Genomic DNA, 18,718 nt, shown 5'->3' on the forward strand with positions numbered 1-18,718 from the left:
CTCTGTTCCTGTCGCTGTCCTATCAATAAAATGCTCCAACACTGCACAGCCTCAGGGGAAGCACAGACAGCAAATCCCTGCCCAGCCCTGAGCAGCAGGGCCAGTGCGTTTCAGCCTCCTCGTGGGGTTGTACGACCACGGCAGCTGCGTGCCACAGCCCAGACACACGGGGCCATGCAGTCCCACCAGGCACAACCCAAACCTTGCTGCCTCCTTTGCTGCGAGCATGCAGCCCGCTCCCAGCCGATGGCATTATGGTGGCTCTGAGGAGCCTCAGCCACCACCTTTTGCTCTTGTTTTGCTCTCACTGCTCCCTGGGGAGGCTGCATCACAGTAAATTGGTCCAGGTTGCGTAGGAGGAAGTGTTTGCTTTTGTTAGACCAGCTGATAGAGAAGACGAAACATAGCTGAGCCGTTGGGCACGTGAGCCAAGAGATGACCACAGCAGGGGGGCTGTGTTCCAAGGCACCGGGAGAGTTTGCGCACCTCCACTTGGTATTTCTGCTCTCAGGGTGGTGATAGAGTCCAATGTGGGTTGGGAGAGTCCCTGGAGCAAGCGGAACAGGCATGGAGAGCATGTCTCTGTGATTAAAAGTGATTCTTATGTGGAGGAAGTTGCCCCCTCGCCCCAGCCTGGGTGTTCACGCTCTGCCCTGCCCCAGGGGCTCAGCCTCACGCCAGGGCAGCTCGGTGGGAAGGCACGGGGAGCACTTTGCCCCCTGCCCCACAGGGGCTGTGTCCTCCAGCGGGTGGGCTCCTCTCCTGCCTCCGAGCACAGCAGTTAATGGTCCTGGGGGGCTGCCTTGGGCAGCCGAGAGGCTGGGGGCAACCCCGTGCCGTTGCCTTGAGCAGACCCCAGCATGACGGGCACCTGAGGCCTCCCCGTACCCTGGGCTTGGTCCCAAACGGACGTGACCTGGTGGGGAGCAGTAAAACCACTGTATTGGACTTTCGGAGGGCTGACTTTGGGCTGCTCAGGACACTAGTTGGTGGAGTCCCTTGGGTTGCGGTTCTGAAGGGCAGAGGGGTCCAGGAAGGCTGGGCGCTCTTCAAGAGGGAAATCTTAATGGCGCAGGAGCGGTCTGTTCCCATGTGCCCAAAGACGAGCCAGCGGGGAAGAAGACCAGCCTGGCTCAACAGAGAACTGTGGCTTGAGCTTAGGAGAAAAAAGAGGATTTATAATCTTTGGAAAATTGGGCAGGCCACTAGGGAGGACTATAAGGATGTAGCGAGGCTGTGCAGGGACAAAATTAGGAAGGCCAAAGCTCATCTGGAGCTCAATCTGGCTACTGCTGTTAAAGATAACAAAAAACGTTTTTATAAATACATCAACACAAAAAGGAGGACTAAGGAGAAACTCCATCCTTTACTGGATGTGGGGGGAAACTTAGTTACAAGAGATGAGGAAAAGGCGGAGGTGCTCAATGCCTTCTTTGCCTCAGTCTTTAGCGGCAAAACCAGTTGTTCTCTGGATACCCAGTACCCTGAGCTGGTGGAAGGGGATGGGGAGCAGGATGTGGCCCTCACTATCCACGAAGAACTGGTTGATGACCTGCTACGGCACTTGGATGTGCACAAATCGATGGGGCCGGATGGGATCCACCCAAGGGTACTGAGAGAACTGGCAGAGGAGCTGGCCAAGCCACTATCCATCATTTATCAGCAGTCCTGGCTACCGGGGGAGGTCCCAGTTGACTGGCGGCTAGCAAATGTGATGCCCATCTACAAGAAGGGCCGGAGGGCAGACCTGGGGAACTATTGGCCTGTCAGTTTGACCTCAGTATCAGCGAAGCTCATGGAGCAGATCCTCTTGAGAGTCATCATGCGGCACTTGCAGGGCAAGCAGGCGATCAGGCCCAGTCAGCATGGGTTTATGGAAGGCAGATCCTGCTTGACGAACCTGATCTCCTTCTACAACAAAGTGACGCACTTTGTGGATGAGGGAAAGACTGTGGATGTGGTCTACCTTGACTTCAGCAAGGCATTTGACACCGTCTCCCACAGCATTCTCCTCAAGAAACTGGCTGCTCTTGGCTTGGACTGGCGCACACTTCGTTGGGTTAGAAACTGGCTGGATAGCCGGGCCCAAAGAGTCGTGGTAAATGGAGTCAAGTCCAGTTGGAGGCCAGTCACTAGTGGCGTCCCCCAGGGCTTGGTGCTGGGGCCAGTCCTCTTTAATATCTCCATCAATGATCTGGATGAGGGCATTGAGTGCACCCTCAGTAAGTTTGCAGATGACACCAAGCTATGCGCATGTGTCGATCTGCTCGAGGGTAGGAAGGTTCTGCAGGAGGATCTGGATAGGCTGCACCGATGGGCTGAGGTCGACTGCATGAAGTTCAACAAGGCCAAGTGCCGGATCCTGCACCTGGGGCGCAATAACCCCAAGCAGAGCTACAGGCTGGGAGATGAGTGGTTGGAGAGCTGCCAGGCAGAGAAGGACCTGGGAGTGATGGTTGATAGTCGGCTGAATATGAGCCAGCAGTGTGCTCAGGTGGCCAAGAAGGCCAACGGCATCCTGGCTTGTATCAGAAACAGTGTGACCAGCAGGGCTAGGGAGGTGATCGTCCCCCTGTACTCGGCTCTGGTGAGGCCACACCTCGAGTACTGTGTTCAGTTTTGGGCCTCTCGCTACAAGAAGGACATGGAGGTGCTTGAGCGGGTCCAAAGAAGGGCGACGAAGCTGGTGAGGGGCCTGGAGAACAAGTCCTACGAGGAGCGGCTGAGGGAGCTGGGCTTGTTCAGCCTGGAGAAGAGGAGGCTCAGGGGCGACCTTATTGCTCTCTACAGGTACCTTAAAGGAGGCTGTAGTGAGGTGGGGGTTGGCCTGTTCTCCCACGTGCCTGGTGACAGGACGAGGGGGAATGGGCTTAAGCTGCGCCAGGGGAGTTTTAGGTTAGATGTTAGGAAGAACTTCTTTACCGACAGGGTTGTTAGACACTGGAACAGGCTGCCCAGGGAGGTGGTGGAGTCACCATCCCTGGAAGTCTTCAAAAGACGTTTAGATGTAGAGCTTAGGGATATGGTTTAGTGGGGACTGTTAGCGTTAGGTCAGAGGTTGGACTCGATGATCTTGAGGTCTCTTCCAACCTAGAAATTCTGTGATTCTGTGACAAAGCCACGCCGAGGGACAGCCCATGCTGAGGGCTGTTGGCGGAGCTGTTTCACACTGTCCTGCGCGTAGCGTGCGGGCAGCTCCTCCCTGCGAGGTGGGAGGCCGGGTGCTGCTCACAGGCCTCCTCCTGTCTTGTCTGCTGGAGTGTGCCCGGGCTGGGCATGGCGCTCGCCCTCGCCCTCCTGCCGCTGCTGCTCCTGCCCTGGGGTAAGTGCCTGCTCTGTCCCCTCGCCCTGCTGGGAGGCACTGGGACTGAACCGCCTCAGTCCCACCCTGGTTTGAGATTTTTTGGGTGGGTGTGCTTGGGAAGCCTTACTCCCTCGTGCTGCTTGTTGTCCCCAGTCACACTTGGCCTCCCCAGAGACCCTTGAAATTGAGGGAATCGATCAAACAGCTCCCGATGTCTTCTGCAAAAGTGCCTGGGTGCTGAACTGGAGCCAGAAATACTAGCTCAGAGGCACGGTGTAAGGAACCTGAGTGCATCTGTTTGTTGATCAAGATATAATGTGCTGATAGCTAAAAATAATAAGCCTGCTAGGTTTTGACAGTTGCTGGTGTGAAGCCTTCGCTGCCGCTTCCCCATCACGTATTTCAGTTGATGAGATCTTACCTTCTGCAGGGTACTGGGAGTACTGGGGACTCCTGTGGCTTTAGGGGCCGCCGGGCGTGCAGATGAGCCCCGGGCTTCCTGCGGCTCTGTCTGGAGCTAGGGACAGGTTTAGGGAGGGAGAAGTTGGTTGGGGCATCCTTGTGCCCCCCCAAAGAGATGGAAGTGGTGGGGCAGCTGTCAGGCCCTCGCCTGGGGCGTTTGCTCTGTGCTCAATACCTGAAGGCAGCGCAGTGCTGCAGGATGGAGCCAGTGAGCCTGCTGCTTGCCTGGGAGCAGGAGTCAGGGCTCTCCTCCAGCTCTCGCTTTCAGGTGCGGGGACTCTTGGACGTCCTCAGAGTCAAGTGGTTCTCGTGACCGAAGGGGAGCCTGTGGTGATGGAGTGTCCTTTCCGCAAGCACAACGGCAGTGGTCATTCCTTCCATGAGTTCATCTGGAGCCATAGGAACATCTCAAAAAGGATTCTCCAGTTTAGGATGACGCGGCCCAATGCCTCCTGTGTGCATCGCAGCGAAGGTCACTTCAGTGGCACTGTGGATTTTGCAAGGAGCGTGAGCTTTCTCAACATCTCAGAGGTGCTTATGAACGACACTGGCCCTTACCACTGCTATGTGAAGATATGGAGCAGCAACCCGACCGAAAAGGTGACTCACCTGCTCGTTAGAGGTGAGTCCGTCTCTCCTGCTTTCCCCTTTCTGTCCCTCCAGCATTCCACCTGCGCATCCCTGAGCAAGCGTAGCCCTCTCTTGTCATTGAGTGGCTTCCCCAGGCCTTTGGGAAGTGTTGGACAGAGCTCAGGCAAGGGACCTGGCCCTGTGGTGGGAAAGGGAGAATGGTTTGCATTGCAGCACCTGGCCTTACAGAGCTCTGTTTTACGTTCCCACTGGCTTGTGCAGCGCCAACAACTTTTGTGGGCACGGTGCTTTGCCCGAGCTGGCGGTATGCAGGCATCAAAGCAGCTCTGACATGAGCACCCACGTGAACCTCTCTTCTTTGCAGGTCGGCAGCCATGGGCAGCCTCTGGGGGCCTCAGCTTCTCTGTACCTCCAGGAGGCAAAGTCACCTTGGACTGTGACTTCCCTGCCAAGCTGCCCGGCAGCTTCACCTACCTCTTTTGGCTGCACGAGCAAGACCAGAGCCCACCCCGACTCGTGGCATGGACAAACACATCCAGTTTCCAGAACAACAGCGGCAGCACTGGAAGTCGTTTCCAGAGCGTATTTGACCTGGAAAATCACCGGAGCCATCTCAACATTACCGGGCTGGAAGAGAAGGACAGCGGCTGGTACCAGTGTGAGGGCCTGGGAGAGCTTTCAGGCTGGCAGAGAGGGACGAGAACCCACCTCGCTGTGCGAGGTGAGCTTGTTTTCTGGGATCTTGTGTGCAAGTGAAATCCTTCTGCTCTGCTAAGGCTTTGTATTTCACAGTCAGTCTAACACACGGGCTAGATCTGTTCAGGGCTTGATGACAGGGTGCGTGTGACACTCCTCAGCTGGGACACATCCCAACGTGCGGGGTGCCTCTCGTTCGCCTTGCGCTGCCCTGCAGAGCGTGGGGAGTGCAGGCAGGCAGCAGCTGGAGCTGTGTCTGCAGCACGCTCCTACCTGCAACGGGCTGAGAGGGCGGGCTGCCCAGAGTGTGAGCTGCTGTTGTGCTGCAACGGTAAAGCTTTGCAGAGTCACAGAACATGAAAGTGAGATGCACGGATAAATTTAAAGTGTCTACAAAACCACAGAACGTCATCTGTGAAGAGACACGGGTTACGTGCCCCTTGCTGCGGGGGGGTTATCTGGAAAAGATACTGGTTGCCTTGATGGTTCAAGGTTCAGGAACCAATTTCATTTCTACCTAACGATGACATGGATTTTTAATGCATTTACATTAATGTGCACAAGTACCTTTATCCAGGGCAACTCAGTAACAAATCCCAGCAGAATTGTTTGTTGTGTTTGCAGCCTGGCCAATTAATCCAGAACACAGTTAGTTGCAATTTTGCAGTAATTTGGACTCACCATGACTCAACTGGGAAATACCAGATGTGAGGATGAAGCAGGCCCCTGTTCTGAAGTGTAGGACATGCCGTGTCCCCGCTGATTTGGTGCCCAAAAGATGTGATTCATATTTGAGGAGAAGCTCTTAAAATTTGTGCTGGTTCTTGTGTTCCCGTTCCCTCATCCTCACACCAGGGGCAGGCACCCTGTGTTTGATCATGCCCATGATGGGCCTCCTCACTGCCGTTAGCCTTTTTTCACAGCTTTTCCTCAACGTCTTACCCACGGCCCCCAGCTGCAGAGGTCGGAGCCTTCCACGTTTTCACTGAAAGCACCAACCCGCTGGCATGTTTGCGCGTCCCAGTGTACATGACAATATGAACTAGGAGTACAAGGCTCTGTTCTCCTTTCTAGGCTCCTCGGCTGTCCTGCTGGTTGTTTTGGGGAGTGTTGCGTTTGTCGTCATGGCTCTGTGCTCTTACTTTCTGTGTAAGTAATACTGGGAAGTATACTGGGCTTCACCCAGTGTCATGGTTTAACCTGGCCGGCAGCTAAACACCACACAGCTGTTCGCTCACCCTCCCCCCTCCCTGTCTGGCATGGGGGAGAGAAATGTGAAAGTGAAGCTCGTGAGTTGCGATAAAGACAGTTTCTTAAGACAGGAAAATCATAATAACGATAATGATTATAATAGTACTACTACTAGTAATGTGTACAAACTAGTGATGCACAATGCAATTGCTCACCAGCCGCTGACCGATGCCCAGCCGAACCCCGAGCAGTCTGGCCCCCCCCCGGCTAGCCACCCCTATCTATTGTTCAGCATGACCCCAGATGGCATGGAATACCCCTTTGACCAGTTTGGGTCAGCTGTCCTCGGTCTGTCCCTTCCCAGCTCCTGCTGCACCCCCAGCCTGCCCTCTGGCAGGACAGTGCAAGAAGCTGAGACATCCTTGGCTTGGTGTAAGCACTGCTCTGCAACAATTAAAACATCGGGGTGTCATCAGCACTCTTCTCACCCTAACCCAAAACACAGCATTCCACCAGCTATTAGGAAGAAAATTAACTCTGTCCTAACTGAAACCAGGACATCCAGATATCACCTCAGGCCTTATCGCAGCAGTGACCTGAGCTGTATCCTGCCTTGCTGTGAGGACTCTGGCTCTCCAGCAACATGGCCAGGCCCTCACCTGCCCTGCGCTGCGTCCTCTGCTGACACCTCGCTGCATCCCTTGTGGGCTCGGCCAAGCGTGGGTCACCTGGACCAGAAGGGACTCATGTGGGTGGCACTGCATGAGGCCGCTGCTCTCCCCTGCTGTCACGAGGAGGAGCATGACAGGAGGCCGAAAGCTCCTCCATGGCCTGGTAGAGTACTAGGTAGAAGACTGCCGTGTCTATCAGCAGTTGGTGTGATACGGGGTTCAGCCTTTGGGCTGCAAGGAGGTGCAGAGCAGGCTGTTATAGTTGGGCAAATCCATCAGGAAAATCCTTCTGCTAGCGACCAGTCCCGGTCTGTGAGCAGGGAGGCTGTGTTAGAGCCGTGCTATTTCAGCAGGGGCTGCTCCAGCAGAGCTGTGTCCCCTCTGCTCTGCTTCAGACAAGCACCACAAGAAGCTGAGGAGGCAGCGCACCGTGCAGGACGCTTCGGATCCCTGCCACAGGCCCGCAGAGGACAGCATGAGGCAGCCCACAGGCGGGGAAGCTGTCAGTGCCAGCGCTGGCAGCACGGCAGAGTACAGCGTGAGTGGGGTGCCGGGCAGAGACAGCCACTGCTGGGTCCTGCAGCAGTGCAGGGGTTGGTGACGGAGCCCTGGGGCCAGGGATGGGGCTGCTGGGCGGTAACCAAGGCTGTTTTTTGTTCACAGCTCCTCACTTTCCCGGGAAGGAACACCACTGCAGGGGACTGGGGACAACGATGACAGTTCAGGAAGACCTAGTGGGACACGGGGAGCTGTGCTGCGCTTCCTGTACTTGTGGTACTGTGAATAGTTCCCCTCCACTGCGTATCATGCAAAGGTCCCTAGCAAAGCCTTCTCTCCCTTGATGGTTGTTTTTTGTATTCAATTAAAGCCTCTCAAGGACAGACTGTGTACATTCAGTCTCTGCTCTACCTGGCTGTTCTGGCTGCCTGTGGAGCTGGCTTTCAGCTGCTCTGTGTCCAGCCTGGCTCAGCCCAACCCTTGTACCATCCTCTGGGGCTGATGCTACCCACCAGGCACAGCCACATCCTCCTCCCGTGGTGGAAAAGCCTGGCAGCTCTGCAGGGTGAAGTAAGGCCTGTATGGGGACTCCTCTAACCCAGGGCAGCAGAGAGGTGCTGATGTCTCTGTTCCTGTCGCTGTCCTATCAATAAAATGCTCCAACACTGCACAGCCTCAGGGGAAGCACAGACAGCAAATCCCTGCCCAGCCCTGAGCAGCAGGGCCAGTGCGTTTCAGCCTCCTCGTGGGGTTGTACGACCACGGCAGCTGCGTGCCACAGCCCAGACACACGGGGCCATGCAGTCCCACCAGGCACAACCCAAACCTTGCTGCCTCCTTTGCTGCGAGCATGCAGCCCGCTCCCAGCCGATGGCATTATGGTGGCTCTGAGGAGCCTCAGCCACCACCTTTTGCTCTTGTTTTGCTCTCACTGCTCCCTGGGGAGGCTGCATCACAGTAAATTGGTCCAGGTTGCGTAGGAGGAAGTGTTTGCTTTTGTTAGACCAGCTGATAGAGAAGACGAAACATAGCTGAGCCGTTGGGCACGTGAGCCAAGAGATGACCACAGCAGGGGGGCTGTGTTCCAAGGCACCGGGAGAGTTTGCGCACCTCCGCTTGGTATTTCTGCTCTCAGGGTGGTGACAGAGCCCAATGTGGGTCGGGAGAGTCCCTGGAGCAAGCGGAACGGGCATGGAGAGCACGTTCCTGTGATTAAAAGTGATTCTTATGTGGAGGAAGTTGCCCCCTCGCCCCAGCCTGGGTGTTCACACTCTGCCCTTGCCCAGGGGCTCAGCCTCACGCCAGGGCAGCTCGGTGGGAAGGCACGGGGAGCACTTTGCCCCCTGCCCCACAGGGGCTGTGTCCTCCAGCAGGTGGGCTCCTCTCCTGCCTCCGAGCACAGCAGGTAATGGACCTGGGGGGCTGACTTGGGCAGCCGAGAGGCTGGGGGCAACCCCGTGCCGTTGCTTTGAGCTGACCCCAGCATGACGGGCACCTGCGGCCTCCCCGTGCCCTGGGCTTGGTCCCAAACGGACGTGACCTGGTGGGACAAAGCCACGCTGAGGGCTGTTGGCGGAGCTGTTTCACACTGTCCTGCGCGTAGCGTGCGGGCAGCTCCTCCCTGCGAGGTGGGAGGCCGGGTGCTGCTCACAGGCCTCCTCCTGTCTTGTCTGCTGGAGTGTGCCCGGGCTGGGCATGGCGCTCGCCCTCGCCCTCCTGCCGCTGCTGCTCCTGCCCTGGGGTAAGTGCCTGCTCTGTCCCCTCGCCCTGCTGGGAGGCACTGGGACTGAACCGCCTCAGTCCCACCCTGGTTTGAGATTTTTTGGGTGGGTGTGCTTGGGAAGCCTTACTCCCTCGTGCTGCTTGTTGTCCCCAGTCACACTTGGCCTCCCCAGAGACCCTTGAAATTGAGGGAATCGATCAAACAGCTCCCGATGTCTTCTGCAAAAGTGCCTGGGTGCTGAACTGGAGCCAGAAATACTAGCTCAGAGGCACGGTGTAAGGAACCTGAGTGCATCCGTTTGTTGATCAAGATATAATGTGCTGATAGCTAAAAATAATAAGCCTGCTAGGTTTTGACAGTTGCTGGTGTGAAGCCTTCGCTGCCGCTTCCCCATCGCGTATTTCAGTTGATGAAGTCTTACCTTCTGCAGGGTACTGGGAGTACTGGGGAATCCCGTGGGTTTAGGATTCACTGGGCATGCAGATGAGCCCCAGGCTTCCTGCGGCTCTGTCTGGAGCTAGGGATAGGTTTAGGGAGGGAGAAGTTGGTTGGGGCATCCTTGTGCCCCCCAAAGAGATGGAAGTGGTGGGGCAGCTGTCGGGCCCTCGCCTGGGGCGTTTGCTCTGTGCTCAATACCTGAAGGCAGCGCAGTGGTGCAGGATGGAGCCAGTGAGCCTGCTGCTTGCCTGGGAGCAGGAGTCAGGGCTCTCCTCCAGCTCCTTTCACCTTTCAGGTGCGGGGACTCTTGGACATCCTCAGAGTCAAGTGGTTCTCGTGACCGAAGGGGAGCCTGTGGTGATGGAGTGTCCTTTCCACAACGGCAGCAGTGATTCCTTCGATGAGTTCATCTGGAGCCATAGGAACATCTCGAGAAGGATCCTGCAGTTTAGGATGACGCGGCCCAATGCCTCCTGTGTGCATCGCAGTGAAGGTCACTTCAGCGGCACTGTGGATTTTGCAAGGAGCGTGAGCTTTCTCAACATCTCAGAGGTGCTTATGAACGACACTGGCCCTTACCACTGCTATGTGAAGATAGGGAACAGCAACCCGACCGAAAAGGTGACTCACCTGCTCGTTAGAGGTGAGTCTGTCTCTCCTGCTTTCCCCTTTCTGTCCCTCCAGCATTCCACCTGCGCATCCCTGAGCAAGCGTAGCCCTCTCTTGTCATTGAGTGGCTTCCCCAGGCCTTTGGGAAGTGTTGGACAGAGCTCAGGCAAGGGACCTGGCCCTGTGGTGGGAAAGAGAGAATGGTTTGCATTGCAGCACCTGGCCTTACAGAGCTCTGTTTTACGTTCCCACTGGCTTGTGCAGCGCCAACAACTTTTGTGGGCACGGTGCTTTGCCCGAGCTGGCGGTATGCAGGCATCAAAGCAGCTCTGACATGAGCACCCACGTGAACCTCTCTTCTTTGCAGGTCGGCAGCCATGGGCAGCCTCTGGGGGCCTCAGCTTCTCTGTACCTCCAGGAGGCAAAGTCACCTTGGACTGTGACTTCCCTGCCAAGCTGCCTGGCAGCTTCACCTACCTCTTTTGGCTGCACGAGCAAGACCAGAGCCCACCCCGACTCGTGGCATGGACAAACACATCCAGTTTCCAGAACAACAGTGGCAGCACTGGAAGTCGTTTCCAGAGCATATTTGACCTGGAAAATCACTGGAGCCATCTCAACATTACCGGGCTGGAAGAGAAGGACAGCGGCTGGTACCAGTGTGAGGGCCTGGGAGAGCTTTCAGGCTGGCAGAGAGGGACGAGAACCCACCTCGCTGTGCAAGGTGAGCTTGTTTTCTGGGACCTTGTGTGCAAGTGAAATCCTTCTGCTCTGCTAAGGCTTTGTATTTCACAGTCAGTCTAACACACGGGCTAGATCTGTTCAGGGTTTATTGACAGGGTGCGTGTGACACTCTTCAGCTGGGACACATCCCAACGTGCGGGGTGCCTCTCGTTCGCCTTGCGCTGCCCTGCAGAGCGTGGGGAGTGCAGGCAGGCAGCAGCTGGAGCTGTGTCTGCAGCACGCTCCTACCTGCAACGGGCTGAGAGGGCGGGCTGCCCAGAGTGTGAGCTGCTGTTGTGCTACAATGGTAAAGCTTTGCAGAGTCACAGAACATGAAAGTGAGATGCACGGATACATTTAAAGTGTCTACAAAACCACAGAACGTCATCTGTGAAGAGACACGTGTTACGTGCCCCTTGCTGCAGGGGGTTATCTGGAAAAGATACTGGTTGCCTTGATGGTTCAAGGTTCAGGAACCAATTTTCATCTCTACCTAACGATGACATGGATTTTTAATGCATTTACATTAATGTGCACAAGTACCTTTATCCAGGGCAACTCAGTAACAAATCCCAGCAGAATTGTTTGCTGTGTTTGCAGCCCGGCCAATTAATCCAGAACACAGTTAGTTGCAATTATGCAGTAATTTGGACTCACCATGACTCAACTGGGAAATTCCAGATGTGAGGATGAAGCAGGCCCCTGTTCTGAAGTGTAGGACATGCCGTGTCCCCGCTGATTTGGTGCCCAAAAGATGTGATTCATATTTGAGGAGAAGCTCTTAAAATTTGTGCTGGTTCTTGTGCTCCCGTTCCCTCATCCTCACACCAGGGGCAGGCACCCTGCGTTTGATCATGCCCATGATGGGCCTCCTCACTGCCGTTAGCCTTTTTTCACAGCTTTTCCTCAACATCCTACCCACGGCCCCCAGCTGCAGAGGTCGGAGCCTTCCACGTTTTCACTGAAAGCACCAACCCGCTGGCATGTTTGCGTGTCCCAGTGTACATGACAATATGAACTAGGAGTACAAAGCTCTGTTCTCCTTTCTAGGCTCCTCGGCTGTCCTGCTGGTCATTTTGTGGAGTGTTGAGTTTGCCATCATGGCTCTGTGCTCGTACTTTGTGTGTAAGTAATACTGGGAAGGATACTGGGCTTCACCCAGACATCACCTCAGGTCTTATCGCAGCTGTGACCTGAGCTGTATCCTGCCTTGCTGTGAGGACTCTGGCTCTCCAGCAACATGGCCAAGCCCTCACCTGCCCTGTGCTGTGCCTCTGCTGACACCTCGCTGCATCCCTTGTGGGCTCGGCCAAGCGTGGGGCACTGGGAGCAGAAGGGACTCGTGTGGGTGGCACTGCATCAGGCCGCTGCTCTCCCCTGCTGTCACGAGGAGGAGCGTGACAGGAGGCCGAAAGCTCCTCCATGGCCTGGCAGAGTACTAGGTAGAAGACTGCTGTGTCTTTCAGCCTTTGGGCTGCAAGGAGGTGCAGAGCAGGCTGTTATAGTGGGGAAAATCCATCAGTAAAATCCTTCTGCTAGCGACCAGTCCCGGTCTGTGAGCAGGGAGGCTGTGTTAGAGCCGTGCTATTTCAGCGGGGGCTGCTCCAGCAGAGCTGTGTCCCCTCTGCTCTGCTTCAGACAAGCACCACAAGAAGCTGAGGAGGCAGCGCACCGTGCAGGACGCTTCGGATCCCTGCCACAGGCCCGCAGAGGACAGCATGAGGCAGCCCACAGGCGGGGAAGCTGTCAGTGCCAGCGCTGGCAGCAAGGCAGAGTGCAGGGTGAGTGGGGTGCCGGGCAGAGACAGCCACTGCTGGCTCCTGCAGCAGTGCAGGGGTTGGTGACGGAGCCCTGGGGCCACCGATGGTAACTGAGGCTGTTTTTTGTTCACAGCTCCTCACTTTCCCGGGAAGGAACACCGCTGCAGGGGACTGGGGACAATGATGACAGCCCAAGAAAGCCCAGTGGGAGTCGTGCTGGGCTTCCTGTACTCATGGCACTGTGGATAGTTCCCCTCCACTGTGTATCATGCAAAGGTCCCTAGCAAAGCCTTCTCTCCCTTGATGGTTGTTTTTTGTATTCAATTAAAGCCTCTCAAGGACAGACTGTGTACATTCAGTCTCTGCTCTACCTGGCTGCTCTGGCTGCCTGTGGAGCTGGCTTTCAGCTGCTCTGTGTCCAGCCTGGCTCAGCCCAACCCTTGTACCATCCTCTGGGGCTGATGCTACCCACCAGGCACAGCCACATCCTCCTCCCGTGGAGGAAAAGCCTGGCAGCTCTGCAGGTTGAAGCAAGGCCTGCATGGGGACCCCTCTAACCCAGGGCAGCAGAGAGGTGCTAATGTCTCTGTTCCTGTGCTGTCCTATCAATAAAATGCTCCAACACTGCACAGCCTCAGGGGAAGCACAGACAGCAAATCCCTGCCCAGCCCTGAGCAGCAGGGCCAGTGCGTTTCAGCCTCCTCGTGGGGTTGTACGACCACGGCAGCTGCGTGCCACAGCCCAGACACACGGGGCCATGCAGTCCCACCAGGCACAACCCAAACCTTGCTGCCTCCTTTGCTGCGAGCACGCAGCCCGCTCCCAGCCGATGGCATTATGGTGGCTCTGAGGAGCCTCAGCCACCACCTTTTGCTCTCGTTTTGCTCTCACTGCTCCCTGGGGAGGCTGCATCACAGTAAATTGGTCCAGGTTGCGTAGGAGGAAGTGTTTGCTTTTGTTAGACCAGCTGATAGAGAAGACAAAAATAGCTGAGCCGTTGGGCACGTGAGCCCTTGTTGAGACTACTGCAGCGTGTCGAAGCAGAGCGAACATCCGTCTTGCTGGCGGGCTATAGTACTCAGTCTTTGGGACCAGAGATGCAGCATTGGGATGGTCTAACGAGGCAGGACCCTGTCCCGGACCTTGTGGCTCCATTTTCCCTCAAACACAGAGCATGCCCAAACGCTCACAAAAATCTTGGGCTTAGAGATGCTTTGGGAGCTGGGCTGCAGAGCTGTGCATGCCATGTGGTGGCGTTTCAGACAGGAGGGCCTTCACACCCACTGATTCTGGCAGCTCTTTGCTTTACCGGTCTGCAGTCCTTCCTCACCAGACACCACCTGTGCTGCAGCCACAGCCCCCTGCACTGTGTCCCTCAGTAAATGCCTTCTAGAAGGTCAACTTGTTTTTGGTGGTGCCCCCACGCTGTACCCCAGTACCAAAGGCAGTGGAGCAGGCTGACATGTGCAAGCTGTGCCTGGAGGCAAAGGTGTTGATGCTGGGCTCTCGCCCCACTGATTCAAGGCCCCTTGCTGAAGACCAGTTGCAGCAAATGGAGTGACACGGGCAGCTGAAGTCCCCCAGCCCCCTGTGTCATTTACATACACCTCACCAGCACCAGCAGCACAGCAGCCCGGGCTTGTGCAGTACCACAGCCTGTCTCCAAAACAGCCTCCCTTCCTCTGCTCCCCATCCTAGTCCTTGCCATGGCCCTGGGCTTCGTGGTCCTGCTGCTGGTGGGGACAGCAGGGACAGGTAAGGGCAGGGTGGCTGTGCTAGCTGATGCTGGGGAAGGTGGGCAGGACTGAGGTGTGTACGGGCGATGTTCAGCTGAGCTGGGAGGTTTGATCTAAAGCTGCATGGTGCAACGAGCAGGGCTGGGCAGTGGGGACACCTGAAGAGGGCAGGGGAAGGTTTTGGGGCTGGGGGCGGTGGGGCACGGCTCTCCATCAGTAACCACATTCCCGGTACGTGCAGCCTGCCAGGCTCAGCAGGTGCTGACCCAGCCGACCACCGTGTTGGTGCTGCCCGGGCAGACCGCCCGGCTGTCCTGCACCCTCAGCCCCCAGTACAACATCACCGACTTCGGCATCACCTGGTACCAGCAGCGCCCAGGGCAGACCCTCCGCTACCTGCTCTACTACAACTCGGAGTACGACAACCACAGACCCGCCAGGATTCCCGACCGCTTCTTCGCCACCAAAGACCTTGCCCTCAACGCCTGCATCCTCTCCATCACGGACGCCCAGGAGGAAGACAATGGCAGATATTACTGCTCGCTGTCCTCCACCAACAGCTGGCTGTAGCAGCAGGGAGCGAAACCGGCTTGCCCCACGCGCCGTGATGCGATGCAGGGCTGGACAGAAGGGGCACAGACCTCCTCTGGCACGGTGCTGCAGCCGCCTCCCTCCCTCCCTCACCTTCCTCCCCTCCCTTCCCCTCACAGCCCCGCTCTCCCCTCATCCCAGCGTTGGTGGGAGCACGGGGCCGTGCCGCGGGGTGCCTGGGCTGGCGGCCAGCAGGGGCTGCGGTTTGATCAAGGCAATAAAAATGTTCGCTCCCCCACCACCGCGCTGCTGGCTTCGTGTCTGTGCGCCCTGCCCCGCGCCGCCATCGTGCCCCCCTCCCCCCGCCGCCATTTTGTGGCGCCCCCCGCGCCCCCCGCCGCCATTTTGTGGCGCCCCCCAGCGCTCCCCAGGCTCCTGAGGGGGGGACAGGGGGCGCGGGGCGTCACAGGCGCCGCTGGGCGCTCCCTATGAGCATGGGCACGCAGGGGGGGCGAGGCGTTTTTCCGTTAAATTCTCGCAGATTACGTAAAAACGCTATGGGAAAAATGGGGGGATGCTTGGTGGGGGGGGGCACAACTCGTTAAGGTCCCGCTCGCAGCAGGGACCGCACCAGCGCGCATGCGCAGCACAGCCGCGCACCCCCCTTCGGGGAGGGGGCGCTAGGGGGCGTGGCATGGGAGAGCGGAGCGTCACGTGGGGCGGAGCGGGCGCTGCCATTGGCTTGTGGGAGGGGAAAAGGAGGCGCGGCACTTCCTGGTTACCGCAGTCCGCGTCGGGGTAACGGGGCGGGCGGAGCTCTGCGGCGCAGCACGATGGTGAGCGGCCGCCCCGCATCGCCTCCCACCGCGGGGCTGCGGCGGTGCCTCCGGGCCCTGAGGCTCGATTTGACGCGGTGGTCGCTGCGCCCCCGCTGTTGCTGGGTGGTGAATTCCCTCCGCCGGGGAGCGAGAGCCCGGAGCCCGCCGTGCTGCCCGGGGGGAGTAGCGTGGGCCTGCCCTGCCGGCCCATCGGGCACTGAGGGTCTGATCCCGGGCCTGTAAAGGCTGCTGGAATTAGCAAGCGCCCTGGAGCTGCTAACTGGCTTTGTAACATGGCTTAAAACTCTCTCTTTCCTGTGTGTGAAGCTGGTGTTAGTACTCGGGGACCTTCACATCCCGCACCGATGCAGCGGTCTGCCCGTGAAGTTCAAGAACCTGCTGGTTCCAGGAAAAATCCAGCATATCTTGTGCACGGGAAATCTCTGCACCAAGGAGAGCTATGACTACCTCAGAACTTTGGCTGGGGACATTCACGTTGTTAGGGGGGACTCCGAGGTAATGTTCTTGCTGCTCTTAATTCCCCTATTCACTGTCCTGCATGCTGTGGTTGTCTTGGTGAAACCTGGGAGGTCCTTCAGTGTTAGCAATCACTGAGAGGTGAGGTGCTGGTATAGGAAAGAGGAATGAGTAAGACTGGAAAAACAAAATACCTTTCTAGATGTTTCTCATTGCATTTGCAACAAGGGAGGACTTAGTGTGCAGTGGTAAAGCAGGCACTTAATTTGTACAAAGGCCTGTACAAGTCTGCTTGTGACTGTTGTGAAGCCACTGCAGCTGGCTTGGCAGTCACAGGCACGGGGGACGTGTGTGTGTTTCCTTACTGCTGAGTAGCCCTGAAGCTCTTGATGCCCACGCAGTTCCTGTCGGGCACGAGATCCCAGTTCTTTGCTCTGCAGTTGCTCTTTGCTGGCGAATGGTGCAGGCATCCCCAGGTGTGTACACAGACAGAGGGAGGCACCGGGAGCTTGGGTGCTGACGGGTGGGTTTGTGTCTTGGATCGCGTGAGCCTGCACAGTGTCGGTGAGGGGTCTTTGGCTGATCTCTAACCCTTGTGTTTCTCCTTCTCAGAGTCTGAATTATCCTGAACAGAAGGTTGTAACTGTTGGGCAGTTCAGAATTGGGTTGATTCACGGGCATCAGGTTATTCCCTGGGGTGATGTGGCCAGCCTGGCACTGCTACAGAGGCAGCTGGATGTGGACATTCTCATCTCAGGACACACGCACAAATTTGAAGCATTTGAACATGAAAATAAGTTCTACATCAACCCAGGATCAGCTACAGGAGCCTACAGTGCTTTAGAAACGTGAGTGAAATGAGCTTGAACTGCCTGGTGTAGCACAGCTCAGGCGTGTTACCCCGAATGTGTGTGTTGAGCCCCCATGTTGCAGAGCAGTGCTGAGCAGCTGTGACATGCAGGTCATTTCTCCTCTTCCTAGAGAATGCTGCCTGACATTCCCCCTGTTAACGAGACTTTTAGTTCATGAATTGGGCCTGATGGCCTAGCACTGGCGTGTTTGCAGGCTCAGGAATCAGCCAGCACCAGAGGGGTGAGCTGCTGCAGCTTCTTGGAGTTGTCCTGCCTTCTGGTGCCTTCCAGGAGCTGCGTGCTGTCCTCTTGTAGGAAATGAGGCCTTTTGAGGCACTGCCGGGGTCTGAGCCACGCAGCAGCTGGGACATCCAGTCTTGAGGGCTGTTCTTGGGAATTGCAACTCTGTTTGAGCTGCTGCCAGTGCCTCTGAGCTGTGGTAGTACCCTGATCCCTGCAGCCCTTTGCAATCAATTGTTTTAGAACACATTCACACAAAATAGCTTAATAACAAGAATTATAGGCTAATCCAGGTGACTGACAAAGTATGTTTTCATTCCAGGAACATTATCCCTTCGTTTGTACTGATGGATATCCAGGCTTCCACGGTTGTGACCTATGTCTACCAACTAATTGAGGATGATGTGAAAGTGGAAAGGATTGAGTTCAAGAAGTACTGATACATCGTTAAACCTTCTTGCTAGCTTCTTGCTGCCTCCGTCCTGCTCTTCCCAGTTTAAATGGGGACAGGCCACGGGGGGGTGCTGTTGCAGCAGCATGTTCAGCTGTAAATGGGCTGTATCAGTGACTGGGAGCTCGTAATGCTTAGTCTTGGTTTGTGGTCGAGGCTTGAAGCAGAAGAAACTTGATGAGTTCATCCAAAAACATGTGTCCAAGAAGCAGGTGCTGTGCTCCTGGCCGGGAGAGGTAGCAATGGTGGTGGTTGCTGGGACTGAACATATGTAAGATAAGCATAGAATAAACCTATATTTTCATGTGACAGGGTCCTACTTATTCCTTAACTGAGAATGGGGGCAGGAACTGAGTCTGAGGGGCCTCTCTGGGGCCTGAAAGGGAGCTGCTGTTTGCTTCCTGAGCAATGCCATGAATCCTTTCTGCAGTGCCTGGAGCTGCCTGAGGACTGGTAACAGCTCTGATAGCCCTGCGGTCCCCTCCTGGTGCCTGTGTGAGGCCCGTGGTGGGCAGGAGGTGCTGCTGCAGCGTGGGGCTGTTGGTGTTGCTATAGATCACAGTGAAAGGAGCACTGCCAGGGGTCTTCTGCTGGTACCAGCCATAGCCACCGCTACTCCCGGAGCAGGTGATCTGCACGGTGTCTCCTGGATTCGCCAACTTTGAGGTTGGCTGAGTAGTAAGTGTTGCCCATATCAGGGAACCTGGAGAAGGGGGGGGGAGGAAAACAGGGCTCAGTGAGTGCCCCACACGCACGGCCCTCACCGTGCTGCAGCGGAATGGGGATCGCCACCATCTGAGGAGCAGGGACTGCAGCCACAGCCACAGTGGAGCATCAGAGCCCAGCACAGAGGCAGCTCCAGCAGTAGCAGAAGGACTGGGCTGCCAGCATTGATGGGTGGCAGGGCTGGGGGTAGTACAGTGCTATGCCATGGAGGGGACAGGGATG

The 18,718-nt window shown here is 56.6% G+C and overlaps 4 protein-coding genes across 6 annotated transcripts; all 4 read left to right on the forward strand.

The window, feature by feature from the left end:
- The first annotated feature begins 2,633 nt into the window (after positions 1 to 2,633).
- Positions 2,634 to 7,748, forward strand: LOC113845339 (uncharacterized). Of its 2 annotated transcripts, XM_027470007.3 has the most exons (6): positions 2,634 to 3,322; positions 4,035 to 4,388; positions 4,722 to 5,078; positions 6,128 to 6,202; positions 7,311 to 7,453; positions 7,579 to 7,748. In XM_027470007.3, exons 1-6 carry the CDS (start codon positions 3,277 to 3,279, stop codon positions 7,630 to 7,632), a joined length of 1,029 nt encoding a protein of 342 aa, XP_027325808.3. In that variant the 5' UTR covers positions 2,634 to 3,276; the 3' UTR covers positions 7,633 to 7,748. The 2 variants fall into 2 exon arrangements, with proteins under 2 accessions (XP_027325808.3, XP_071880531.1); XM_072024430.1 differs by having other exon boundaries at positions 2,634 to 4,388.
- Positions 7,749 to 8,028: 280 nt separating this feature from the next.
- Positions 8,029 to 13,639, forward strand: LOC119718542 (uncharacterized). Of its 2 annotated transcripts, XM_038187468.2 has the most exons (6): positions 8,029 to 9,154; positions 9,870 to 10,217; positions 10,551 to 10,907; positions 11,957 to 12,031; positions 12,545 to 12,687; positions 12,800 to 13,639. In XM_038187468.2, the coding sequence occupies exons 1-6, from the start codon at positions 9,109 to 9,111 to the stop codon at positions 12,848 to 12,850; spliced, it is 1,020 nt and encodes a 339-aa protein (XP_038043396.2). In that variant the 5' UTR covers positions 8,029 to 9,108; the 3' UTR covers positions 12,851 to 13,639. The 2 variants fall into 2 exon arrangements, with proteins under 2 accessions (XP_038043396.2, XP_038043395.2); XM_038187467.2 differs by having other exon boundaries at positions 9,029 to 10,217.
- A 632-nt stretch (positions 13,640 to 14,271) lies between these two features.
- VPREB3 (V-set pre-B cell surrogate light chain 3) lies at positions 14,272 to 15,342 on the forward strand. Its single transcript, XM_038187470.2, has 2 exons — positions 14,272 to 14,421; positions 14,644 to 15,342. Exons 1-2 carry the CDS (start codon positions 14,373 to 14,375, stop codon positions 14,970 to 14,972), a joined length of 378 nt encoding a protein of 125 aa, XP_038043398.2. The 5' UTR covers positions 14,272 to 14,372; the 3' UTR covers positions 14,973 to 15,342.
- Positions 15,343 to 15,612: 270 nt separating this feature from the next.
- Positions 15,613 to 18,079, forward strand: LOC119718506 (vacuolar protein sorting-associated protein 29). Its single transcript, XM_038187314.2, has 4 exons — positions 15,613 to 15,769; positions 16,079 to 16,267; positions 16,841 to 17,076; positions 17,642 to 18,079. The coding sequence occupies exons 1-4, from the start codon at positions 15,767 to 15,769 to the stop codon at positions 17,757 to 17,759; spliced, it is 546 nt and encodes a 181-aa protein (XP_038043242.1). The 5' UTR covers positions 15,613 to 15,766; the 3' UTR covers positions 17,760 to 18,079.
- The last annotated feature ends 639 nt before the right edge of the window (positions 18,080 to 18,718 follow it).

Source organism: Anas platyrhynchos, chromosome 16, assembly GCF_047663525.1.
Source record: "Anas platyrhynchos isolate ZD024472 breed Pekin duck chromosome 16, IASCAAS_PekinDuck_T2T, whole genome shotgun sequence".
NCBI lineage: Eukaryota > Metazoa > Chordata > Aves > Anseriformes > Anatidae > Anas > Anas platyrhynchos.